The following is a 26,066-nucleotide window of genomic DNA, read 5'->3' on the forward strand; positions in this document are numbered from 1 at the left end:
GTTGCTCGATTGTGTCGGTCTGGTTGTTAAGGGATACTCGAAGTTCATCCACTTCCGCCTTACTGGATAGAAGAAGACGATTGGTATCTTCTATTTTTCGCCTCAACTGTGAATCGTTTTCGGTCAAACTGAGATTTTTCGCTTCGAGTTCAGAAATGGTTATACTCTTTGACTCAACCTCACGTGTAGCCACGGCCAACTCGCGCGTGTCTAATTGTTGTTCACTTAGACAAGTCTTCAGTTGCTCCAATTCTGCTCGACTTTCTTGATTTTGCTCTTGAAGTTTAATAATGGCTCTGTTTTTGGATACCAGAGCACGTTGACTCGAAGCCAGCTCATTGTGCACCTTGTGCAATTTTTTTTCTTCATGATAATTATGAAGTTCCTCCAATTTCGCTCGTTTATATGCGATCAGTCGATCCTTTGCCTCAATTTTTCGCCTTAGACCCGAATTCTCTTTTGTCAAATGGAAATTTTCCCCTGTAATGTCAGTAATTTCACGTTTCTTTTCTTCGAGTTCGTTTTTGGTTGTTGCCAACTCGTCTTGTACATTTTGGTACTGTTGCAGCTTTGATGAGGAGTCTGTCAGTTTGGATTGAAGCAGACTCAACTCATTCTCCAAACGTTCTTTATCCAAAACAAATAGATTATTCTCAATCGCTAGGTGCTCAATTGTTTCTGTCTGGTTGTTGAGGGATGCTCGAAGTTCTTCCACTTCCGCCTTACTGGATAAAAGAAGACGATCGGTTTCTTCCATTTGTCGCCTCAATTGTGAATCGTTTTCGGTCAAACGGAGATTTTTCGTTTCGAGTTCAGTAATGGTTATACTCTTTGACTCAAGCTCACGTGTAGCCACGACCAACTCGCGAGTGTTCAATCGCTGTTCAGCAATGCAAACGCGGAGACGTTCCGATTCCACCTGACCGGATAGAAGAAGTCGATTTGTATGTTCCATTTTTCGCCTGAGCCGCTTATCGTTTCTCATCAATCGAAGATTTTTTTTTTGAATTCTAGTAACGGCTCTGTTCCTTAACTCAGGCTCACGTTTAGAAATAGCCAACTTATCATGCACTGTGTCCAATTGCAGGACATCAAGACGATTCTTTAGTTCCTCCGCTTCCGCCTGACTGGATGCGATCAGTCTATCTCTGTCTTCAACTTTTCGCCTTAGCTGCGAATCGTCATTTGTCAAGCGGAGATTTTTCTCTTTTATGTCAGAAATTTCACGTTTCTTTTCTTCGAGTTCACTTTTGGTAGTTGCCGACTCGTCTTGTACATTTTGGTACTGTAGCAGCTTTGACGAGGAGTCTGTCAGTTGTGATTGAAGCAGACTCAACTCATTCACCAAGCGTTCATTTTCCAATACAATCAGGTGGTTTTCTGCCATCAAACGAAGAAAACTTTGGTTGTTCAAGTCTTCTCCGCTGGGAGTCGAAAATTCATCGTTAATTACAGGTCGGGGAAGTGCATGCTGGTTAGTGCATGCAAAGTCAGGTTTAATCATATTCAGGTTATCAGCCGAATGCCGAGTTGGTGATTCGGTTAGTCGACTGATGAAGGCATGCAGTGCATTCACTTGGACTATGAGCTCCAAGATGATATACAGTGCAGCCATAAGCGAAAGCAAAGCCAATATAGTGACTGCCATAAGGAAGATCATTTTCACTGCTGTTAGATGGTTTGTTTGCAATTGAAAACTGCGATGTTGACTATTGCCGTTGGGGTTGCCTTTATAGACTTGCCAGGGGGAATTCCGTTTAGCACTGTCCATTTCCACCGATTTCATCAGATTTCTACTTATGTTTATACTATTTAACTTTTTGTATTAAATTGTAATCATACTTTAAGGTGTAACGAACATTGTTCAATTAGTTTAAAATTTATTGCAATTCATTTTAATCATTTAATTTCATTTTGAAATGAAGTTTATTCGGAATTCCGGTTGGGATTCAAATTTTGCCGGTCTGGACATGTCTGGAAAACGACAGGGCGCCCGTAGCGGTAAGTTCATCAACTAATAAGAATAAAAGTTTAAGAATTACGTATCATTTTTCATTGAATTAAGAATTAAGATTCTAAGGCAATCATTTCCGTGTTTTTCTGGAGCATTATTTTGGTTTTAGTTGGATTTTTAAAAAGGATGACGAGTTGCTGTTGCCCTAAAACTGATATTTACGAAATGATAAATTAGGTTACAGGGACCCGTCAATTCGTTAATTTTATCGTCTGCGTGTTGTTTAGCCCGTTTAGCCTAATGCAAGCGTGTAACGAGGTAAGCCGCGTAGCTGTTAAGGTCGTTAAGGTAAAATTTTAAGAATTTGAATTTCAGTTACTCCACACTCAACTCAGATGCCGTGAAACTTTGGATACCGTCTCACCAAATATTGTATGACGGACATTTTACCGTAAATTAAAATCAGAAACAAAACTCGTTAACGTTAATCTCTTTTTCTTTTAATTGGTTTATTTTGAGATCTTTTTTAGAAATTTACTCAGAACAAAGTTCACTTGTTAGTTTTATGCAAATTTTCCGGAAGTATACCGGAAGTAAGCGATAGCGCCTCAACCATTAGGCTGCCGACCAAATAAAACAAATATTCGTGATCTACGTCAAATTTGGGGTCTATTAGATGTAATTTAAACGAAATCCAGAATTTGGCCAAAAACCGAGAATTTTCCTGAACTATATAGTTCAGGGAAATGCTCAAAACCGGAAGTACGAAAACGTACAAAACAAAACATGAACTTTACCACAAACTTGACGAGGATCACGAATATGTGGTTCTTTTGTGCGTTGAATGAATAGTTACTGAACTACTGACTGAAAAGTGTAAACCGGAAGTAGAAAAAAAAAGCAATTATCGAAAATTTAACAAGTGAGCTTTGTTGGGGGAATAATAATCGTCAGTTATCACTAAATATTTCAACAAAATAACTGTCGATAAATGTTTAAAGAGATGTTCAAAGTAACAGAAACTGACTGTTTTGACAGCTGTTTAGACTGCAAATTATCAAAAAGCCATCTAGCGTTAGAAAAAAGAAGCGTCCAACTAAACTTTGTTTGCGCGCAAGAAGGGCCTAATTTTGGAAACTATTACACAGACACAGTCTAACGCAACTAGACTATTGGTAGATAACCTAAGAAAATAAGTCAATTGTTGGGTACCTAGGCATAATCCCGTGGTGAGTGACTGCAGGTGTGTAACAGCTGACGGAAGCGATCTTGAAGTGGTCCAGAAACTTGCCAAGTCGCCAGGGAAGTAAAACAAATCTTGTTTAAAAGCAGTGAAGCTAGATGAGCGTGCGTCGCGAAGATAAGGATGGAGAAGAATGTTGTTGAAAATCCTTCTTCCGTCATGGACAAAGGTCAGCATTGGCAAAAGAATCTCCGTGCTCTGTAAAAACAAATTTTTACATTATTGAAAATATAACAAAGAATAAAGCATTTACCATTTACCTTTTTTAAGAAGCACACTGAAATGCTCACGATGAAAAAACTGTAAAAATTGAATTCACAGCAACAAACAGCATTACTCCTTAGGTTGATGTAAATTTCCTGATGTCACAGAAAGTGTCATGAAGTATTGCAGTAGCATGGTGATGGGTGGTATTGATGCTTATCATATGGGTGATGAATTTAGTAAGGCATTTAACTTTCATCAAGCAGATCCGGTACATGTGCATACACATGGCAGGTTATTCACTCCACACGCTTCATGTCTCTGAAACTGCAAGTGGCAATGGGACAAGGAAATTCTATATGTTACTTATAAATTGACATAAATTTACCCATGAGAAATAAAACTGTACCTATTTCAAAGCTGGGTCACCTTCTAAACAGAAGTAAAAACATCCATAACAACAAACATGCTGTTGCAGGGTGCGCCACAAAAATTGCAAGATTCAGAAAAGTCTTATGGTTCAGGATACATATGTAATAATAAGAAAATCTGAATTGTAATGGTCTGGTAGCAGTAATGGGGAAATACCTTATCTCGGCAGATTTGTTTTCCACTACATGTGATCTTTAAACATGAGTTTTAGGCTTTTGACAGCATGATGGGGCTAATGAATGGAAGTTGACTGAGCGCTAAGTCAACTTGTTGGAATGACTTACACTGACAGTATGCATCTAGAAGACTAGAATTTGAAGAAATAAGTTGGTATAAAAATAAGTAAACTAGGTCAAGATAAACCTACACATGATACGAAATTCAATTTGGTAATTGAAATCACAGGAATAAAAGTATAAATTAGCTACAGCTTTGTTTTGCCCTTTTCGGCTTCGTCTCGTTTGTAACAACAACATAGGCGACACTGGCGACATCTTGAGTTTTGAATCCTAAGTTGGTTGCACAGTCGCAGCTCAAATTATCGGAGTTCTATTGTCTCGTAGTGGAATTCTACTGTCGAGCACTGGAGTTCTATTGTCGGGTATTTTAAAATAAAATATTGGGATTCTATTGTCGGGCATCTTTAATAATATTGCAACCAACTTAGGATTCAAAACTCATTACCAGATGTCGCTAGTGTCGCCCTTGTTGTGTTTACATCGTGAAACCAGGAAAAAAGGGGTGAAACAATTGGATGCGAATTAATACTTATATTCCTGTGATTTCATATACCAAATTGAACTTCGTATCATGTGTAGGTTTATCTTGACCTGGTTCCCTTATTTTTATACTGTACCAACTTATTTCTTCAAATTCTAGTCTTAGATGCATACTGTCAGTGTCAGTCATTCCAACAAGTTGACTTAGCGCTCAGTCAATTTCCATCCATTAGGCCCATCATGCTGTCAAAAGACTAAAACTCATGTTTGAAGATCACATGTAGTGGAAAACAAATCTGCTGAGATAAGGTATTTCCCCATTACTGCTACCAGACCATTACAATTCAGATTTTCTTATTATTACATAGGTATCCTGAACCATAAGACTTTTTTTTTTTTTACAGAGCACGTAAAAGATCCTAATAAGCCAATGCTGACCTTTGTCCATGACGGAAGAGGGACATTCAGCAACGTTCTGCTCCATCCTTATCTTCCCGACGTTCACTCATCTAGCTTCACTGCTTTTGCTGCTACAACTTGTCTTACTTCACTGACGAGTTGGAACACTTCAGTGGTCGCTACCCCTTTGCTGTTACACACCTGCAGTCACTCACCACGGGATTATGCCTAGGTACCCAACAATTGACTTATTTTCTTAGGTTATCTACCAATAGTCTAGTTGCGTTAGACTGTGTCTATGTAATAGTTTCCAAAATTAGGCCCTTCTTGCGCGCAAACAAAGTTTAGTTGGACGCTTCTTTTTTCTAACGCTAGATGGCTTTTTGATAATTTGCAGTCTAAACAGCTGTCAAAACAGTCAGTTTCTGTTACTTTGAACATCTCTTTAAACATTTATCGACAGTTATTTTGTTGAAATATTTAGTGATAACTGACGATTATTATTCCCCCAACAAAGCTCACTTGTTAAATTTTCGATAATTGCTTTTTTTTTCTACTTCCGGTTTACACTTTTCAGTCAGTAGTTCAGTAAATATTCATCTGACGCACAAAAGAACCACATATTCGTGATCCTCGTCGAATTTGTGGTAAAGTTCATGTTTCGTTTTGTACGTTTTCTTACTTCCGGCTTTGAAAATTTTCCTGGACTATAGTTCAGGAAAATTCTCGATTTTGGCCAAATTTTGGATTTCGTTTAAATCACACCTAATCGACCCCAAATTTCATGGAGATCACGAATATGTGGTTTATTTTGACGACAGCTCAATGGTTGAGGCGCTGTGGCTACTTCCGGTTTACTTCCGGAATTTTTTTTTATAGACTAGCAAGTGAGCTTTGTTATGTGTACAGTTTTCAATATTGTTAGCTAGATTTTAAGCAATTTAAAGCGCGCCTTTAAAGTTTTGAGCCAAAAATAACAGATCGATGTACCTACATGTATTATGTAACTTTTATTGGCATGTCACTTAATAAGAATTTTTTCTCTTTCTTCAGATGATGCAGAGGAGACGTCGAGAAGATTGACACCAAAACATCGCCGGTATCTCCAAAGTGTCAGCGCGGATCATTATTTGTTGTTGGTAATATGTGTTAGTGTTAGTTAACCTGTTGGTTGCCACGCCTTTGTTCTCCCCTGCTCCTTAGCACGGGCTGCGTGCGCTGTTCGGCCTCGTGGTTTTCATGCCGAGGGGTCGGAAAGTCGCACCAGCCCAAAACTTGCCGCAAGGCGCCTGTTAGGCAATGCACCATACCTAGTTCCCCTTTGTCGATGCGGTGATGGATTCTTCTGTCACCGTGTCAGCCCGGACTTGTCAGCAATGGCAAGTTCCACCTTGGCCATAGATCCTTCAGACGTGGCGCGTAGAATAGTAGAGAGCAACCTACGGGTTGTATGGCGTGGCAGCCAACGGGTTAACTTGTATGTATGTGATTGTAAAATGTGGTGGAATTGTGGGTGGAGGTGGGACAATAAAGCAATTCCTTTTAATGTTTTTGTTTGCTATGTTTCATAACTTGTAATAAAGTATTTGTGTATTTTTTACAACTTTCAAGTTTTACATAAGTAATAGGCAAGCAACTGATAAACTCCACATTCTTCAAATAAACTTCTATGATAAACCACACATTATCTGCAGCTCTTTTGTTACGCCAACTTAAGTTAAAAAGAGAGCTGTCAACATCAATCAATTTTAGTAAACACCACACAGTACGTCTCTTTCGTAACTTGCCCTGTAAATGAAATTTGTCCAAACACAAGAATATGTCGGAATGCGGAGAGACTAAAGCAATAATCACCTCCAACATGCGAAATAGGAAAGACCCAACCAAAATAAGAAAACGTCGCAATGTCTCAAGGCTTTTAGGTGGCAAGAGAAGTCGTACACAATGATAACCCAGGTTAAAAAAAAAAAACATTTCCCTATTAAAGATCAACAATTCCCAGTGACTATACTTCGGAGCTTCGGTGTAGTTGGTCGGAGCAGCGTAGGTAGTGTTATAATACTCAGGTGCCTTGGTAGTGTAGTACATAGAGGCCTCGGTGTAGCATAAGTTGTGGTGTAGTAAACTGAAGCCTAGGTGTAGTATTCCGATTCAACGTAGTACGAAGGAGCAGCCGCTGTGTAGTAAGTTGGGGCTGCGTAGTACTTGGCCGCCTCAGTTGTAGTTGTGTAGCTTAGGGCAGAGTAATACTTCGGGGCTTCGGTGTAGAGGCTCAGGGAAGCACAAGTTGTGGTGTAATACTCTGGGAGCATTGTTGGTGTAGTACTTGGGCGGCTCGGTGTAGTATTCAGCCGCTTTGGTGGTGTAATAAGTTGGAGCCTCGGTGTAGTAGCTAGGAACTAGGTAATACTTGGGAGCCTCGATGCAGCAAGCTGGGGCAACATACGTGTAATACTCTGGTGACTTGGTGGTTTTAGTACTTGGGAGCTTCGGTGTAGTACGTTTGATGTTGTAACTCGGGGCAGCATCAGCTTCGGTGTAATACTCTGGAGCCTTGGTGGTGTAGTAATAGTGTGCCTCAGTGTAGTAACCGGTTCTTGCGAATGTTGTCGTTGTGTAGCAAGGCGGCGGCGTGGTGCTTCGGTATCCGCCATACCCAGGAGACATCGGTACACCAGTGATCGACCCAGCCTTCAACGATACGGCAAACGGCGACATCACGACATCACATCAACTATGCGGTAAATAATTTGAACATTAATATTCAATATGGTACATAAACAGATAAAAAACAAATAATTTATAAAAACTCCGTGAAACAGAATATTTACCCGATTGCGTACTGATAATCCGACGAAGAATGCACTTGATAACAGTGCACTGCAGTTTTTCATCCATGTTTCTTTGCCAGTATTGTTCTCTCCAGCCAATCGCCCAGATACAACAGCATGGTGAACATGTTCCATACAACAGCGACCCAATTTGATATCACAAAAGAACGTAACATCTCCAGTCTAATAAAAAATAAAGTCCAAACCCAATAATTAAAATCTAATTTAACAAGAACTTCATATACTATCTAACAACAACATTAGAGCAGTCAATGTTAGTCAAGTTTTAATCACAATAGCACAATTAATATGAAATAAAATGTTCAAGGATTCTTACCAAACAAACGTTCGATTGTGCTTCAAGTTCGGTATTCACTCGATAACCACCAAAATCTCCTCTCCTCTCTTTCCAAACCAAAAGCAACAGCCAAATCCGTGTTTACGTCCCAACCGACAGCAGCGACGACATGGTCAGTTTAAATCTGCTGAAATAATTTTTAGATTTTAATTAACATCGCTAAAACATGTACAGAAATAACTGTTTACCTTTTGACCATTGTTTAAGGACAATGCAACCTTGTAGTCTTCCAAAATTACACCCTCCACATTAGCTTTGAGCAAAACATTAACACTTTCCGCTTTCACCTTCTCGGTTGTTCATTGGCTCAAATATTTAGGAGAACGGAGAACTCGACCTATGTTACCGCCATCGATATTGCGGAACAGCGCTACGTGTTCTTGGTCTTGGGCATCTTTAAGGGAACCGCTCAGGGATTGGAAAAGATTTTCGTGTAACACCTAACAAGAAAGGCCATTTTTAGAGGAATTCGTAGAACTAATTCTAATCGTAGAACTAATTCACAGAAATAAATTGCTAGCAGTTTAAATAGACTCTTAGATACTATCGAGCAGGAGGATTAAAAAGTTATTCAGCATTCCATAAAGGTGTTATCATTGAGACTTTTAAAGACAAATTTCGTTTGGCATAAAATGTTTACCTGTGGCAATAACGCACTTGTCGTAGGTGATGGTACGGCCATCGTCAAGTGCGGCTTGCCGACCGACAATGTCAAGTTTAACGGCACGGTGTACACGTACGGAATATGTTATCTTTGCTATTCAATTCGACGCGATTGCAGTCGAATTCGTCTTCTTCGAAAGACAGACAAGGAACGAAAACAAGTCATTTGTACATGTTGCACAAGATTACAATAATTAAGAACTCACCTTCACTTTTTGCCGTTCCACTGTTTGAAACGAAGTTTATTCGAAACTTCGGGGTTGCCGTGTTGGGTGTCGGAGAAGCTCACTTGACCAATTTCTGTCGTACTTTGGCGCTCCAGTGTAGAATTCGTTAGCTTTGGTGATGTAATAAGCTGGAGCCTCAGTGTCGTAGGTTGGGGCAGCATACGTAGTTGCGTAGTCTCAGTAGGTGCCTCGGTGTAGTACTGTAGCGCTTTGGTAGTGTAGCTCGAGGAGCAGCACAAGTTGTGATGTAATAATTTGGATCCTTGGTGATTTAACTGTAAATCCAACAGTGCAACCTCGGTGTAGTATCTGGTCGTTGCGTATGTTGTTGTGTAGTAAGGTGGTGGCGTTGCGGTTTGGTATCCGCCTTATCCAGGAAACGTCGGTACACCAGTAGTCGACCCAGCCATCGACGATACAACAACCAATAGCAGCATGACGGCATAGTTAACTAGACAATATTAAATATTCAACAATATAACGGACACATTATCAAATAGAACAAATGGAAATTGATACAAAATTCCACGTAGAAAAACAGATTATTTACCCGTGATTGCGACCTAGTAATACGACGAAGAATGCAGTTGTTGCCAGGTCGGAGATGCTCACTCGATTGACTTATGTTGCCTTTTCTCTTTCCTTTTGAAAGATTTTCTCTCGTGGTCGACATCAACGGTACAACACCCAACAGCAACACAATGCCATAATTAACAGTGCATTAAAAACAATCGGAAATTATTTTTCGAAGGTAACTAGTCGTACCAAAAACTAATAACAAGATGGAATAGATTTACAACTCGAAATAAAAATGAACATTTACCCATGATTGCGAACTGTTATTACGACGAAATATGGAGTTATTGCCGTGTCGGAGATGCTCACTCGACTGATCCCTGTCAACTTTTCTCTCGCCTTTTATACAATTTTTTCTCACCCCTCCTCTTAAGCCTAATGGCTATATTTTACCTTCTTGATAATGAAGCAAAACGTCCCGTTCTCACCCAACCTCTACACCAATGCCTGACACCTTTTACGTAATGATCTCCATGACCTTCGATTGAAATGCAAACTGGCCTTTCCTTCTGCAGGTGACTTTGCCGGGGATGGGTCTACAATAACCAATTTCAAAATGAATACCAAAAAGCTTACACTTACGGCTATTGTACCTTTTTGATAAGGAAGCAACACGTGTCATTCTCACCCAACCTCTACACCACTGCATGACACGTTTTACGTAATGATCTCCGTGACCTTCAATCGTCATGGTCATAGAAACTGGCCTTTTTCTTTCTGCAGGTTGACGTTGCTGGGGATGGGTCAACAAAAACCAATATCAAAATAAATATCAAATCATAAATGATAATGGCTTAAATTTTAGTCACTTTAAAAATACCACATTTGACTCGTTTCTTCGGTGTCAAATGAATAAATCTTCCATTTCGAACCGTTTGAAGGACAGTTGGCTTTTTTTAAAATATTCTACTGCAAACTTTTCTAAGTTTCAAACATATTCCTTGCACCTGCGGTCGGAGAAGAAAATCTAAAAAAAGATAAAAAAAAAGGTAAATTATTAATATAAAAAAAATACAAATCAAAAATTCTCATAGATTGGTTGAATAAAATCAATAAAATAAGAAATTAGACGCAATTGCTAAAACTCGATAGACTGTCAGAGTTCGTCCGCTACGTTCACAACGAATAACTCAAAAATGAACTTAAATGATCCTAAGTAACCACCCAGGAGAAGCGGGGGGAATCGTATTTCCACGGCTGATTTAGGTGTATCTAAAACGCAAATCAAATGATTGATTGACAATACCTGAACTCTAGGGCTATGGATTTTGTAACCGCAAATCAACAATGAGATCCTACTAGCAGCTATTTAACATAAATGAATAACATTTACAGGAGCTATCCTTACCCTGTCTTTTACATTGACATGTCTACCATCTTGAATAGTTGATTACCGCCGGAACCTATCGCGTGTCGTTTGATGCTGCATGAACGAAAGGAAAAAAAATTCCACCCTATTACATGACCAACGCGTTTCTGCCCCAATAAAGTATGCGCAAGTAAAACAATGTTTAGACACTCGCTTTGTTTTCGTTGCTAAGCAGTAAAATGTGTTGAAATTTGGGTTTTTCTCTTCACACCGAATGTAGACGGAAAAGACTCGGCTCGGATATATAAAGGATCGTTGGCTGCAAACAAATTCACATTATTTTCTGCGAAAGCAAAAGCTTCATGTCATTACCTTTCTTATTTTTTTCATTTGGTTTAGCGTTTCGTTCAGTGACTCCTTGTCACAAAAACCCCTCAATGGGCAACACCTCCGCGTCATCTGGGTAATACAAACAATTGAATTTGTAGCTTTAACAATTTGACTAACGTGTAATTACTTACCCTCGTTTAAGCGTCGATGGAATGGCTACCCTAAAGGATTCAGGATTGTCCGGGCCGTCACTGTTGGACAACCATCAGGCAGCATGAACTATTTTAACCATCCGTTCAACACGGCATATACTGCATGAACACCAACATAGGCAAATGCACATTTAAGTCGATTTAAGTGTGATGTTGACCTGCAAGTCTGCACCAAACTCCATTTCAGAGCATCTCTCAATTGGAAAGGGGCTGCAAAACCACTGAACACCAAACAGCAACACCATAAACAGCTCAAACATCCAATTAACTCCTACAAATCAAAAGAACATTTATAAACCAATAAGCAATAACATTTTGAAATGTGAAAAAGGGTACCAATAATAAAGTTTACTTAATTTAAAAATTAATATTTAATTCAAATTGAAAAAGAAACCAGGAAAGAATTCTGTACATCTACTTCCAATATGTTAGAAAAACTTGGTAATACTGAACGGGAATTTGTGTTCTAGATTGATTGAAAGAAAATTGGGAAAAAAATCTCAGTGGAATCTGACCAACAAAAAGCGGGCCATGATGGGACTATCTTTGAATGGAAACAATTATTAGGAAGGAAGAATTATCACCCCTAGTTTTCTCAATTTTTATCTAATTTCAAACTTGTCAATTGAATACAACATTTAATAAACAAACTAAAAAACAAGACTTTCCAAGTTACAACCAATAACATCAATCAAGTTACCGATTCAAGAAGTTTTCCTGCAGTGACACTTGGGATGACACCAGCTTTATAAACTTCATGCAGCAGCTGCAGCTCAACTTGGCTCGATCACATCTTTCACCAGCTGGCTGTAACAAATCCATGTTGATGAAACAACTGCCTTGAAGCTCAGACTTTGCTGTGTTCTCAATTTCTACAACAGTAGAGCAAAGGGATCTCCATCTCTGACCTGAACATCAACTAATGAAACAAATTACAATATCGCAGGGTAATTCATCAACAACATTACTTTATTAGACTGTCTGAAGTGTTTCTGCACGAGATGAGACGTACAGCCGTTTAGGTACAGCTAACAATGGCCGACATTGGACAGCAGTTTCGACCCAAGTCGTCACATTATTTGGCCAAGTGAAATAATATCCCAGATTGCCAGTAAATTCAGACAAAAACGTCTAAGATAAATTAAATTTAAGAAATCCAAACTATAGCATTACCATTTCATGGCTGAAAATGTAGATCGACACCGCAATTCCGTAATGAATTTGGAAAACACTTTCTGTCAGCGTCTCGGAACAAATGGCGAAAAGCTTCTGACAATGATGAAAGGCCATAGCCATCTAGCGTTAGAAAAAAAAGGTTTTAACCAAAAACCAATGAAATAATCCCTGCGTGAAATAAGCATCTCACAACAATAAAAAGGCTTTACAAAAATCTTTCTCACATTATTTTCTCCTCACAAAATCATTGCTATCTCAACGTCAATGGCACCAAGAACTGCTACAAATATGTACTATTTTTGCACCCCACTAATGGCCACAACTAACGAATACACAAAATGTGTTTTGGTAATCCGCTTTTTTTTTTTACCGAATATTGAATATTGATAACTTACGACATTGCAATCGAAATAGATCGCCATCAAATGCAATAAATAAAATCAATAAATCGACAGATAAAAAAAAAATTAGAAACATGTGTACATAGTGTCAACGAGACTTCATAACCGTCAAGATATACTCATCTACACGCCATTGATAACCAAAGTCCTGATTGCCTCATCCTTTCGGAACTTGTTTACAATGAGCCTGAAATGCGTTTGCAATGACCTCGTTAAATTCACGTCATCGGCGTGACGGCCGCTTTCGGTTCTAGTCTAACTGCAAACAAAACACACGCATCCACCTGATGATTGTGAATATGCAAAGGCCGTGGTTTGAAATTGTTTGTTTCAGCTGGGTTTATTGCTCTCCTATCAAACGGCTCACAATCACGCAGCTAAAGGATGTCAAAGGAGGAGGAAGAGGAGAAAAGAAGGGAGAAAAACAATTGGATTAAGTTGTTTGGCAATCGAACGATGAGAAGCTTTTACAATCTATTGGTAGTTATTGGAGCGTCAGTTAGTCACGCCCTCAACCCACCACCACCACAAAAGGTCCGCTGTACCTATAAAACCGTGTCAGGGGCGATGGACCGAACCAGGAGACTTGTCAACTTCAAGTAACCTGGATCACTTGATGTAACCAAACAATTTGTTTTTTCTTAAATTATTGAAATAACTGTTAACAATAATTGTTACCTTATAATTTCTTTGACAGAAGAATAGCATCACAATGATGAAGTTGTTGGCATTGACCATCTTGGTGGTGACGATCGGATCTCTTGTTGAGGCTAAGCCCAGCTTCCGCCAACGTAAGTCAAAATCAATGAATAGTTGAAACTAATATTCGTCTTAAGAATAAGAATTACTTGGAATTTGGAAATGTTGCAGTTGTTTTGGGTGGTGGCAAAGCTGACGATTCCTGCGTCGGTCGGTGCGGAATTGCCGGAACCGATTTGACCAAGCCCTGCCAGTGCAATCCATCCTGCCAGACGTACAACGACTGCTGCGCCGATTTTATTGCCGTTTGCAACACTTGCGACGGACGATGCACAGCCGGATACGACAACAAATGGCCGTGCCAGTGCAATGCTGACTGCTCCAACTTCAACAATTGCTGCCCGGACAAGCCTGATCTCTGCGGAGGCACTGGTAAAAAAAATTTCAATTAACTTGGTAATGAATCAAAATTAACATTGTTTGAAATTTGACAGGTGGCGGAGCCGTTACTGATGCCGAGCTTAAGGCTCTTTCCCAACAGCTCCACATTGATGACGTCAACGCTGTCCAGGGGATCGTTTTGAACATGCAATCCACCACGACATCTGGAAGCACAACCGACAAAGCTCCATTGCCGTTAGTCGATCCTATTAAATTTCTGATAATGTCAATTTTATTAAATTATTTACGATTAATGTAGGTTGTTTTCGAGTGTTCCGGCTGATGCTTTCTCCGGCCCGACCATCAGTGCCCTTTTGGCACTTTTCGACAACTACGATGAGAACTGCAAAGTAACTGAGGACATCACAGCTGAGGAACAGATTGAAAATGACGCCTTCCTCGATGCCATTCTGGCCACCAGCGTCTTCCAACAGGCCCACCAGTTCCTCGTCTCTAAAGGTGAGTCCGTCAAATAGAATCTGAAATGTTGAATTGAATGAATAATTATTAACTGTTTCCATGTAGGTTTGGCCGATGCGGATATTGCCGTCTTCAAGGAGTACCTGCGTCTTATCTGGTTGGGCCAGTACAACCGAGGAGGCGGAATCGAAGGCTCTTCCGGCCTGGAACACGTTTTCCTGGGCGAGAAGAACGGCAACAGCATTTCCGGCTACCACGGCTGGATCAAGTATTACCAGGATGAGTTGGCCGGAAAGATGAACTACCTGGGCTACATGGTCAAACTCGATCTCGGAGTGGTCAGTCTCAGTTTTCCAACTCAATTTTCTCGAATTCAAAATTCATTTCACTGATTTGTTTGAAATTTGTAGAGCTCCGTCATTGAAATGCCAATGAGCTGGGACGGTATTTACAAGTCCATCAGCTCCATCTCCGTGTCCGGCAGCCCCGAAATCGAATTGGCATTGGCCACCGTCTGTTTCCTGGCCAGGCCCAACGCCAAGTGTCCACTTTCTGGCGCCGATGGAACTGCTTACGCCTACCAGACTTACACTTTGGCGTACAATGGCAACACCTACGTCGGTAGCGCTTACCCCACCTATTAAATAGAAAAAAGCCAAACATAATCAAACGATGTGAATAAATAAGAAAAAATACGCATTACCCAATGAACCTGCCGATATTGAAAATTATAAGCTGCCGTTATTGTGTGACAATTGAATAGCAGACGAGTCGCTGGTTAATCATTTTCAATATACTGTTTTTGTGTGCCATTGAACAACGAAGGAATTTAATTAAACTACATTTCATTTTGGGTCGTCATCAACGGCATCTGTGGGTAAGAATTTGAGCTCAAATTTGTTACTAAAAAAAGTTAATTGAAATGTCGTGTTATTCGTTTCGACTAATTCAGGTTATAGACTTTGAATGTTTTTAATATAATAAAAAGTCCATTTCTTTAGCGGGCGGTGTGTGTGTGTTGTGTTGTTTTTTCGTATCGAGTTACCATCACGAGCAAAGTGCGTGCGGACGTGCAGCAGACGGGCGAGTGGTACCACCGTAGAGAGAGGCTATCGAGACTTAGGACTTTGGAACTTTTATCGAGTTGGGGATATTTTTGAGGACAGTGGGAGAAACGACCCACACACATCTCCGCCCGGCTATTTTTTCCCTGGGCCCATTGGGTGTTGTAATTTAGACTCTCGTACTACACTCACATCGAAAAAACCCAACCCCTGTACTGCTGCTGCCCTATAGCACCGCCACATTTCACTGATAAAATGGAATCCAACGTGACACAAGGCACAAGGGCAAGTTGCACACAAAAAAATTGGACCACAACTATAGATATCAATCAGACTATTACTTATTTTTTTACTTTATCGTAAAAAAGCTAGGAAGCGCTAGGAAGGATGTATGGTTGAGTAGTTTCCATCTATTACACAGTCTCAGATCTTTAGTTCTGACTTCCACATTTCCACACATGAAATCACATCAATTTCTACTCAAATTTAAAGAATTGAATTTTATCGCCTGACCTAACCTAACCCACAGCCCACACTATTTCGCACCTTTGATTTCGCAACGTCTACAATCTAACCCGAGTCTTGGCCCATCATCTACATCCAAAACGACGAAACAAAAATAAGATAATCGAATTCAACAAAATTTCTTTTTGAACATTTTTCGAAAAATACAAAAAAGTTGAAATTCAATAAAGATAACCACATTGGGCTTTTATAAATGACGAAATGCCTAACAAAAAGTGACTTTCCAATAGCTGCCGCGTCACTTATTCGTTCCGAAGGTATAAAGAGGGAAGACTATCTGTTCGATATTATTCTCTGATTCTTCAAGCCTAGCAAATGATTACCCAAATGTTTTACATTGTTCTCGCGCTGCTCTTTGCGATTCATCATCTTGGCCTCCCAAAAATATTTGTTGTTATTGGCTGCCTGGGCTGGGGAGCATTTTTGATCGAGATGATGGCCAGTCATTTTCCCAAACGCCAACTGAAACCCGAATCGGAGTCTAAATCGTTTGATGGCGAGGAAGTCGGCATTAAAGTCAATAAACCCAATGAGATCCCGGCAGCGACAGAACAAGTTGAAACGATCCAAAATAACCCGGAGAGTCTCAACTTTCAAACGGGGGAAGCTATTCTCGCCACCGAGAATTTTTCCGACGAAATTCCGGCCGACAATCAGGAACTGGATGAAACACCAGAAGAGCCAGTTTCTGAACCCAAATACATTCCGGTTGAAGTACGTCCATCCAACCAACAACTTGAAACGGACGAGAAAAAGCCGGAACTGGTGAGTTTGGCCGAAACCATTGTCGACACCGAAAATGTGACTGTGACTAACAAAGATCAGCAGGTGCTGGGTGAAACTGAACTAACTGAAATCACCGAAGAGACGATTATACCTGAGGAAAAAAGTGAACAAGTTGAGGAACAGCCATCAAAGGATCAATCCAATAAGAGCACTGATAATCAATTACGTCATCAGCCTGACGATCCACAGGTACAGCCCCTTATTCCCGAAAAACCTGAACTTATAAATGATCAGACAATGGATCAGAAACCGGAAGAACCCAGCCCAGAGATCGTTTCTAAACCAAAGGACACGCCTGAAGCTGTAGAACCTGCGTCTAACGAACAATTCGAAACGGACGAGAAAAGACCGGAACCGAAGAGTCTGCCCAATAATTTGCAGAAGACGATTGACGACACCGGAAATGTGAGTAACGAAGATCCGTTGGGTGAAACTGAACTACTTGAAATCGCCAAAGAAACAATTATACCTGAGGAAAGTGAGCAAGTTGAGGAACAGACATCGAAGGCTCAATCCAATAGGAGCACTGATAATCAATTCCGTCTTAAGCCTGAAGATCAACACGCATTGCCCCCAAAACCCCAAAAATCTCAACTTCAACAAAATCGGGCAATGGATGAGAAACCGGAAGCAACAGAGCCGCTACCTGACTGCAAGGAAGAAAACCAGACGGCTCTAGAATCCAAAGAAACAGAACCAGCCGGGTCGAATAAAGAATATCCACCACCTGAAGCTGAGGAAGTCGACAAGGCCCCCCGACATGTCGAAATCATTTTTCGGAGACCAGTCAATTTTCCGGAAGCCGACAAGTTTTACATTTCTATGCGGGTCGAGGAATGGCGCAACGAAATCTGCAACAAGGTCAAGAAAGTCAAATCCAAAAAGTTCCTCGGCAGCGCTTTGGAAGTGAATCAAAACTTCATCATCGACACTCGTAATCCGGAAAAGTGTTTCCTGACCCTCAAAGTAAAAAAGACGTCGAAATTGGGTTTGGAAACGTCCACGGTCGGCCAAATTAAAATGACCGTGTCTGATTTGATGGATATCATCAGTCGGAAGCACTCGCACCTCATTTGGTTGCCAGTGAACGACGAGTCTGGCAATCCAGTGGGAGAAGCTTTGCTTGAAATGGACATCAAGATCGACGGTCTGCCGGACGACACTCCCAATCCGGCCGAGGTCAAAAGACAACGGAACATAAAGAAGGCGAAAAAAATCAATAGACGGAGAATCTGATATACCGAATGTACCAAAAAGTATTAGCCTGACGCGGAAGTTGGATGAGTGTCTTGACGAATGAATATCCACCCGAAGAATCGTTAAACGCGTTGGCATTTAAAGTCTTTTGAGCGATTGTTCGATACACACTCTATACACTAATCGGTAGATTCAAATCGACAAGAAACAATTACACTAAAAACAAACACCACTTGACCATTGGACTGGCCCCGAAATCCGGGGTCCAATACATTTTTCCAAACAGTTATGATTAAGATGCTTACTTATTGTTACTTTTCTGCGAGTCACGATTTTCCAATAATTTTCAAACTGACTTTTAATAATTTTTTTTATCGAACCATCTATGAACCATTTTTTTAAATAATGTTTGGCAACTGTTCAGAATTTGTCTCGTAATCTCGAATCTTGGCCCATCATCTACATTCAAATCGAATTAATAAAAATAAGATAATCGAATTCAATGACATTTCTTTTTGAACATTTTTCGATATATTCTTCAACCCTAGCAAATGATTACGCAAATGTTTTACATTGTTCTCGCGCTGCTCTTTGAGATTCATCACCTTGGCCTCCCAAAGATATTTGTTGTTATTGGCTGTCTGGGCTGGGGAGATGGATTCGAGAGGGATTGGGATTTTTGATCGAGATGATGGCCAGTCATTTTCCCAAACGCCAACTGAAACCCGAATCGGAGTCTAAATCGGTTGATGGCGAGGAAGTCGGCATTAAAGTAGGATAGGAAATAGCTCCGTCAGCGGCATCGACTCGAGCTAAAAGGACCAAGGAGACAGCCAACCCCATGAAGCAAACACATGGAGAGATTTGACTAGCGAATTCTTACTTCGTTGTTCTCTTAATTGTCAAAAGTGGAGCATCTTCCTAACTGAAGTCCACTATTTCTCTCTTAAATCTAACGAATTAAATCATCTAGTCTTGATGCTCTCGAAAGAATTAGACGCTCGTAAATTCATCTCGACATGGTACAGCTCGTGGTGCGCAATACTAAATGTCTTTTGATTTGTGGTTTCTTACCTTGTGCATCTCGTGCCATTCTATCCACTCATCAGCAAAGGGTTGCGTGAATTGGTCAAACATTTTCGTTAAATGCAGGTCCCAGCAAGACGTCGAATCATCGATGGAGCTAGTTGAGGAACGAAATAAGAAAGAACTCGTTACATAATTATTGACTATAACTTAAGATTAGTCAGGTTATCATTACACTGTAAAAGATTCCAATTACAAATAACGACTGAGAATAAGTTGACCTGTTCCTTGCGTTATGATGCACAACAAAATTTAAACGGGCCAAAATTAAATGAATGAAGCGTTAAGAGTCGTATCTAGAATAACTCAAACTATCAAGAGTATACCTTATTTAAAAGGCTGGGCAGTTCCGATTAAATGCGACACTCCAACCGATACCCTTTCTATTCCCCTGTGCCTGTACGAAAAGGCTGCCCGGCTGGAGCATCTCTCCGACAATGAAATGACCTCGTCTCAGACCTTCCCGAAAGTTAGATTGAGCACCAATGTACCGCGTGAGTGACCCCCCGGTGCGGGATTGCCGAAAACCAAGACAGAAACATCCCAAATCAATTGTTAGTAATGAGAAATGGCCTCTACTAAGATCACACACAACTTACACAATGTTGAGGTGAAAAAACCAGCAGTAACCGACAGATGTACATACGTTGCAGCAATGACGGGCTCCAACACTACAATTATCTGTGACAAACAATAAAAACACGTTAATGTTAGATGAACAAATACATACTATAGGAAGAATACAATTTTAGATGATTGCGATAGAATGAAGTATCCTCAAAATCATCCATCAAGGTATGTTGTAATAATCATACATGAAAGTTATACCACAGAATAAGAATCAAACTTACATCTGATTATGTTGGCAATGAACTGGAGAGAAACAAGATGTGAACAGCTGATATGGAAACGTCAATCAGTTTAACTACCTGTGAGAGAGTAAATTTAGCACAACCACAAATTAAACCTCACATTTTGTCGATAATACAATACTTAAGTAGAGGCCTTGATTGATTACCTAAACTGTTGACAGCAGATGTTGCAATTGAAACTCATCCATACAGAACGACTGGCAATCAAACACTAGTTGCAGAGCACTAGTGCAGAGCACGGATAAGGAACTTGTCAATATATCTTGAATATATGTGTCACATGCTTTACCTTTGCAAATAGTGAAATGGATCGACCACCATGGGAATACATTCTGTGACAGGAAGTAGAGACTGCAATATAATTCACCGCTCATCATTCAAAACACAAAGAAAATGGTTAAACAGGTGAAGCAGTCAAAATTGCAGCCAAAACAACACGTTAATGTTAGACGGAAGAATGCATATCCTATATAAAGAATACAATTTTAGAAGTTTGCGATAGAATCAAGTATCCTCAAAATCATCAATCAAGGTATGTTGTAACTATCATATATGAAAGAAATACCACAGAATGAGAATCAAACTTACATCTCATTATGTTGGCAATGAACTTGAGAGAAATAAGATGTGAACAGCTGATACGGATATGTCAATCAGTTTGATTGAGGCCTCGGCTTTCAGGCCCACTTTTTACGTGGGCCTGAACGTCCAGCTGTTAGGCCTGAACCATAGACAAAGACCACTGGTTGAAGCTCTTCATAAGAAAATTAACATGGCCAACTGTCGCCAGAATTCTTGCTACCCTTCCTCCGATTTCTCCAACCCCGTATTACTTGTCCTGCCCTCTAGTGTACGTTTTCATCTCTACACTCTGCTTACTTCTATTCAATTGCAATGATTCAATTGATTTCTCTGCTTTTGTAATTAGCTAATGTCAAAATTTAATACAATTTGACTTCTTAATAAAAATTTTTAAGGCAAAATTACCTAAAACTATTAAACGCCAGCAAAGAATTTTACCAAGACAGAAGGAAAACAATCTTCGTCTGCAAAACCCTTCGTAGCCGCGGCGCAGTACAGTACTTTGTCCGCTAGAGGCACTACAATCGATACGGGAGCTCGGGGTCAGTAGGGATAGGGCTAAAAGGATAGCACAGCATCAACCAGTGGTCTTTGTCTATGCCTGAACGTCCAAAATTTTAATTTCAGCAGGACAGTGGCGCTAGTAAGCCTGTTTCCGGCATGTACTACTAGCGCCACCACACCACGCTGAGGCAGCTCCCATCAGTCACGTGTTGGCGATGATTCTCGAAGGAGTTGCTAACGGTTTATTTTTATTTTTGGTGTGTTTGCCGTAAATAGACGAATGCAAATTGGTATTTCCCCTGGCAAGTCTATAAAGGCAACCCCAACGGCAGTTTTCGATCGCAAACACCCAATCTACCAGCAGAGAAACAAATCTTAAGACATTTTGGCAGCCCAGTCACTATATTGAACAAAATGAAAATGATCGAACCTGAACTCCCGATTCCACCTGCTGATCTCCCGATTCTAATTTATCCATGGAAAGAATTACAAGATATGTGGGCATCAAATTATGGGTCTGAAGAAAAACCTGATTTGGCGGTAGTCGCTAACCAATTCCGTCATCAGCCTGGGGACCTGCAACAGGTACTGCCCCATTTTCACGAAAATTTTGATTTCATCAACAAGAATGACAATCAGCCCAAGAATGACAGTCATACACCAAAAGACCCACATCCACTCCATCCAAATCCCGAAGAATCTGATTGCGAGGATGCAGAAATCGATAAGCCTAAGCAAATCAAAATCAAAATCAGAGTTTTGAGAGGAGAAAACCTACCGGAAACAAAGGACAAGTACTACGTTTACATTCGGGGCGAAGAATGGCACGACAGAATCTGCGTTCAGTCGAAGAAAATAATAACGAAACCCATCCGCGGCAGCCATCCGATGTGGATAGAAAACTTTACCATCGAAACTCGAAACCCGGAAAGGTGGATGTTGACAATTAAACTGAAAAAGTCGTCAGCATTGGATTCGAATACGTCCATCACGGTCGGCTCCGGCGTAATTGACGTGTCCAACTTGTTGGCATATCAAGTCAATAGAGTGAAACTGTATGACAACAAATACTATCCAGTGGGAAAACGTTGTGTTGATTTGGAAATAAGGATCGAGTATCCGCTGCAAGAAGTCTTTCCACGGCCAAAGAAAATTTTTGAAACCAAGGGCACTCCGGCTGAATTACCTCCGTCTGGCGAACATGAGCAAGAAAAGGATGAGAAAAAGCCTAAACCGAAGAGCCCCAGATCCCAAGCCCCAAACCAGACGCTCCTCGACAATCTAGACGTGATCCTGAGCTCGTTCTGAAAAGAGATAATTTGCAAATAATATTAATTTCGCCGATCCTTCGAAAACAATTTGACATTTCAAAATTCAAAAAATAAACATATATAAAGCAAACGTATGACTTTTTGTTTTTCTTGTTAGGGACATGACATCTGTTCATAAGCGTAAGAAAAAAGGTGGCTTACATCTTAAAATGACGAGTCGAATACTCGAATGAAACGAAAATTGTTAGGTAAAAAATTAAATAGGCTAAAGATGTCAACAGGAAATTTGTGAAGCAATAAATATAATGTCAAGCCGATCCTCCACTTTCCTTTCCCAATCCCGGATACACGTTTATTATTGGTTGACATAAACATCCCACATTTGTTTTTGTTGCTTCTGAACTTATAAACGGTAAACTGCAATAGTCACGATAACAATTTAACAAAATATGATGCAACTTCGGCAACACAACATCATCACCAAGGAACGGCCAATTGAGCTTGATGTCGAAAGATCTTTCACCAGTATAGGCTGCAACAACGTGCCACATCGGACAGCAACTACGCCAATATAAACGCTAAACCTAATAACAAAAATGAAATGAATTAAATAATCTTCAGCATCAATGGAAATGCTGTCAATTAAAAGGCGAATAAATGTCACTTTATGTTATTTACCAGAGTTAAAGCCCTCAGCTGGCTGCATCAAATCCATGTGAAAGTTGGGCAGCAACAAAGAAGCTCAAACTCCACCAGGGTGTTAATCCTATTTAAAAAAGAAACACAAAAAAAAAAACTCAATTGCTATCAAGCAACAATTTCTCAAATGAAAAAACATTTTGATCGAAGTTAAGTTAAGCAAAGTTAAGTTAAGGCAAGCTTTTCAAAGGTTAAATTTCCACAACTGAAATAAATTGAAGAGAACTTAATCTGTAGTCTCAGTTAGAAAGTTGAACATTATATTACCCGAATTGTTCTGAATTGTATCCGACAAACGTGAAGCTGGTACAGGAAAAAGAGACGACATTTTGGCAAAATGTTCAGCTGCTCAGGCCACATGACCAGATGAAATTGCCATGTAGAAATTATAGGCTGTTACCAAATAAATACCTAAATTCACACACAAATAATTAACACAGTCACATCGAAGAATCTTAAGAGCAATTACCGTTATTACGAAAAAAAATGTCAAGAAAGAAAAGTACGCCGTATTAAGTATCCAATCCAACGATACGTTTTCAACATGTGGTTTCCAATCAGTGTTGTAAGAAATGGCGGAATTTCGTCTTGAGTAACGAAGACACTCGCACCATCTAGCAGACATAATTTTAGCCACCTAGTGATATCCAACATATTCCTTGGGCACCCGGAAGATTGGACGGAACGGAAAACTTCTGGTTTAACTTCCAACTAAACACATTTAATTTTTGAATAAACTGAATAAGATAGTCACCTAAATGGACTTCAATTAGTGCAGATGTTACTTATGTTCACAGCAAAGGTAAACGAGAATTCCATGCAACCTGCACTATAGGATCCAACTCCAAGTGATAGGTTGACATGGCTAAAGTGAAGTTCCCTATTTTAAAGGTGCCTGCAATCAAACATAACAAGAGTTTAATCAGTTTAATCCATATAAGAAAATATATAAAATAAAGAAGTATAATAAATAAAGAAAATATCCAATACAAGAAATACCTGAATCAGGATATCTAGCACACATTTGAGTGACAGGAGGTTGATAGTGAATCTTTTCTTTGAAAGGGGCTGGTATGGTTGCCGTGTGAGATTTGGAATTGCTCCTCATTAGTCTAAGAGAATCTTAGAGAATAAATAACGATCAGTAATAGAAAACATATTTTTAATTCGAAATACTTACACTATACATGTTGACTCATGAACAATGTCGACGAAATTCACGCGGTGTGAAGCAGTGACGACGGTTGAGTTTGGATTCCTAAGGCAGTACGACACTGTTACACACACACACACAAAATCAAAGTAGCAAAGTTTCAAATGCTAATGGACATGTGCGAGCTGACCCAAAAGAGGAACGGCTGTCCGCGCCATTTCTTCTGACATCTCGTCAACCATGTCGTCGACTCCATCGAAAAAGGCGGCCAATTTCGATCCCTGGTGATCCGTCGTGTTGAAAACGTTCACTTTCGTGTCGTTGGTCAAATAAAGTACTGCAGGTGGGCCACACCACAACTGGAGTTCACATTTTCAGATTCATTTCGGCAGCCTATGAACAAAAAATTAACTTCCCTCAATCAACCCAATTTCAACACAAAACATATTCTGTTGCAAAAATCTACAGCTATTGTTCTCCCAAACTAACGAACCCATTGTTCCCCCAAATAACCGCCATGCCACTGATTAAGGGATAAAGCTAGCCCTGATATCCACCAACTGAGATGAAGCTTATACCTGCTGTTCTACAACCGCAAAGGCCTAATGTGTTTCCACCGATTTTACCCAGTCACACGGACCTTGATCATTCTAAATACCGCTGGAAGGATCGTCATAGTTTTGCTCATGGAACAGAAGAGTAGCTCCAAGAGATTTGTTCCGATAACACCTGCGGAAAACATTGTATACAGAAAGTCTTGAAAATGTTTGAAACTTGCGATTTTTCACTAACTTTTGAATACGGGCCACTGCCAATGGAGGCTGTTCACTCAGTTTCCATTGCCTTGCAAAAAAACAGTTTCCAATTCACACATAAATTTGTGCTCTTTCTTTGTAAATGACGGAAAATTATACCTGTTTGGATTGAAGGGCTAATTTGCTACCATCTGACTGAGGCTGATCCTTGCTGACTACTGAGCGAATTCTACCAACACAATGACACAAATAAAAGTGCATCTTGAGCTGCTAAATCTAGCAGCAAATCGCCACCATCTGGAAGCAATAAAATAACTGTAGTTATTGAGAGTAGGAATAAGATTATTTAAGATTAACACCTTCAACGGTGGGCCTAAAGGCTAAAGGTGGGCTAGGGCACAAATCCCATTTGATCTCCTCCCACCGCTACAGCAACAGTGGCAATATTGTCTCTGTATTTCCAATATGACACACTTAACCCAATAGCAAGCACAACTTTTAAACGATTAGTTCCAAAAGAAATTTTGTCTACAGACCCACTTACAATTTTCTTGAATCCATTGCATACTTGGTCCTGGTGCTCACGAAAGAGTACACATAAATCCTTCCATGATTACCAGAAAACTGGAAAAAATTCAATCCAGAACGTGAGATCGTCTTCGTCGAAAGAACAAACGCTTGTGGTCATACCATAATCAGCGTATGCACTAGTGGAAGCAAAAAGGGCTTAATCATTGATGTCCACAATCAAGAACGTGACGGGTTTGATTAGGACGATTACACTTGAGAACTTGAGATGAGAAGGGCAGCCAGCAAGCCACGCTGTTCAAGGAGAAGAAAGAAGGCCGCCATATTGTAAGGGGGTGGGGTTTCGTTGCCATGACAACGCGGGTGCAGCGGCGAAATTCTGAACCACGTCGGCGCGCTTTTTGAATCGCACGAATCGCACTGAACTAAATCTAGCCAAATGGGAAATCA

The 26,066-nt window shown here is 40.1% G+C and overlaps 1 protein-coding gene and 6 long non-coding RNA genes across 23 annotated transcripts; 2 read left to right on the forward strand and 5 right to left on the reverse strand.

The window, feature by feature from the left end:
- Positions 1–3,169: 3,169 nt before the first annotated feature.
- LOC124193418 lies at positions 3,170–4,332 on the reverse strand. Its single transcript, XR_006874235.1, has 5 exons — positions 4,201–4,332; positions 3,990–4,140; positions 3,811–3,913; positions 3,458–3,728; positions 3,170–3,395 (listed from the first exon to the last, which is right to left on the reverse strand). It is a non-coding gene; the product is annotated as an uncharacterized LOC124193418 (long non-coding RNA).
- Positions 4,333–4,469: 137 nt separating this feature from the next.
- Positions 4,470–5,005, forward strand: LOC124193419. Its single transcript, XR_006874236.1, has 3 exons — positions 4,470–4,647; positions 4,713–4,861; positions 4,957–5,005. It is a non-coding gene; the product is annotated as an uncharacterized LOC124193419 (long non-coding RNA).
- A 1,835-nt stretch (positions 5,006–6,840) lies between these two features.
- LOC124193420 lies at positions 6,841–10,046 on the reverse strand. 5 transcript variants are annotated; one of them, XR_006874238.1, is made up of 8 exons: positions 10,000–10,046; positions 9,581–9,933; positions 9,010–9,481; positions 8,781–8,931; positions 8,329–8,580; positions 8,120–8,264; positions 7,783–7,965; positions 7,493–7,685 (listed from the first exon to the last, which is right to left on the reverse strand). It is a non-coding gene; the product is annotated as an uncharacterized LOC124193420 (long non-coding RNA). The 5 variants fall into 5 exon arrangements; XR_006874241.1 differs by having other exon boundaries at positions 8,120–8,267; XR_006874239.1 differs by having other exon boundaries at positions 8,781–8,934.
- Positions 10,047–10,308: 262 nt separating this feature from the next.
- On the reverse strand, positions 10,309–13,814 carry LOC124193423. 10 transcript variants are annotated; one of them, XR_006874254.1, is made up of 9 exons: positions 13,580–13,735; positions 13,319–13,411; positions 12,858–13,221; positions 12,426–12,753; positions 12,158–12,365; positions 11,437–11,728; positions 11,288–11,374; positions 10,955–11,234; positions 10,506–10,573 (listed from the first exon to the last, which is right to left on the reverse strand). It is a non-coding gene; the product is annotated as an uncharacterized LOC124193423 (long non-coding RNA). The 10 variants fall into 10 exon arrangements; XR_006874251.1 differs by having other exon boundaries at positions 13,506–13,607; XR_006874246.1 differs by lacking the exons at positions 13,319–13,411; positions 13,580–13,735 and adding an exon at positions 10,309–10,339 and having other exon boundaries at positions 10,416–10,573; positions 12,858–13,026.
- On the forward strand, positions 13,741–15,411 carry LOC124193421 (uridylate-specific endoribonuclease-like). Its single transcript, XM_046587219.1, has 6 exons — positions 13,741–13,825; positions 13,905–14,165; positions 14,228–14,369; positions 14,434–14,633; positions 14,700–14,932; positions 15,005–15,411. Exons 1-6 carry the CDS (start codon positions 13,747–13,749, stop codon positions 15,236–15,238), a joined length of 1,149 nt encoding a protein of 382 aa, XP_046443175.1. The 5' UTR covers positions 13,741–13,746; the 3' UTR covers positions 15,239–15,411.
- A 4,678-nt stretch (positions 15,412–20,089) lies between these two features.
- LOC124193424 lies at positions 20,090–20,845 on the reverse strand. The gene is made up of 4 exons (XR_006874256.1): positions 20,713–20,845; positions 20,414–20,590; positions 20,271–20,349; positions 20,090–20,181 (listed from the first exon to the last, which is right to left on the reverse strand). It is a non-coding gene; the product is annotated as an uncharacterized LOC124193424 (long non-coding RNA).
- Positions 20,846–22,602: 1,757 nt separating this feature from the next.
- Positions 22,603–25,916, reverse strand: LOC124193422. 4 transcript variants are annotated; one of them, XR_006874244.1, is made up of 13 exons: positions 25,633–25,916; positions 25,448–25,561; positions 25,248–25,385; positions 25,126–25,176; positions 24,912–25,062; positions 24,524–24,726; positions 24,361–24,438; positions 24,180–24,302; positions 23,935–24,075; positions 23,650–23,838; positions 23,448–23,591; positions 23,160–23,247; positions 22,603–23,065 (listed from the first exon to the last, which is right to left on the reverse strand). It is a non-coding gene; the product is annotated as an uncharacterized LOC124193422 (long non-coding RNA). The 4 variants fall into 4 exon arrangements; XR_006874242.1 differs by having other exon boundaries at positions 24,180–24,292; positions 25,448–25,540; positions 25,633–25,841; XR_006874243.1 differs by having other exon boundaries at positions 23,650–24,292; positions 24,361–24,726; positions 24,974–25,062; positions 25,448–25,540; positions 25,633–25,846.
- Between the last annotated feature and the right edge of the window lie 150 nt (positions 25,917–26,066).

Source organism: Daphnia pulex, chromosome 5 (assembly GCF_021134715.1).
Source record: "Daphnia pulex isolate KAP4 chromosome 5, ASM2113471v1".
Classification (NCBI taxonomy): Eukaryota; Metazoa; Arthropoda; class Branchiopoda; order Diplostraca; family Daphniidae; genus Daphnia; species Daphnia pulex.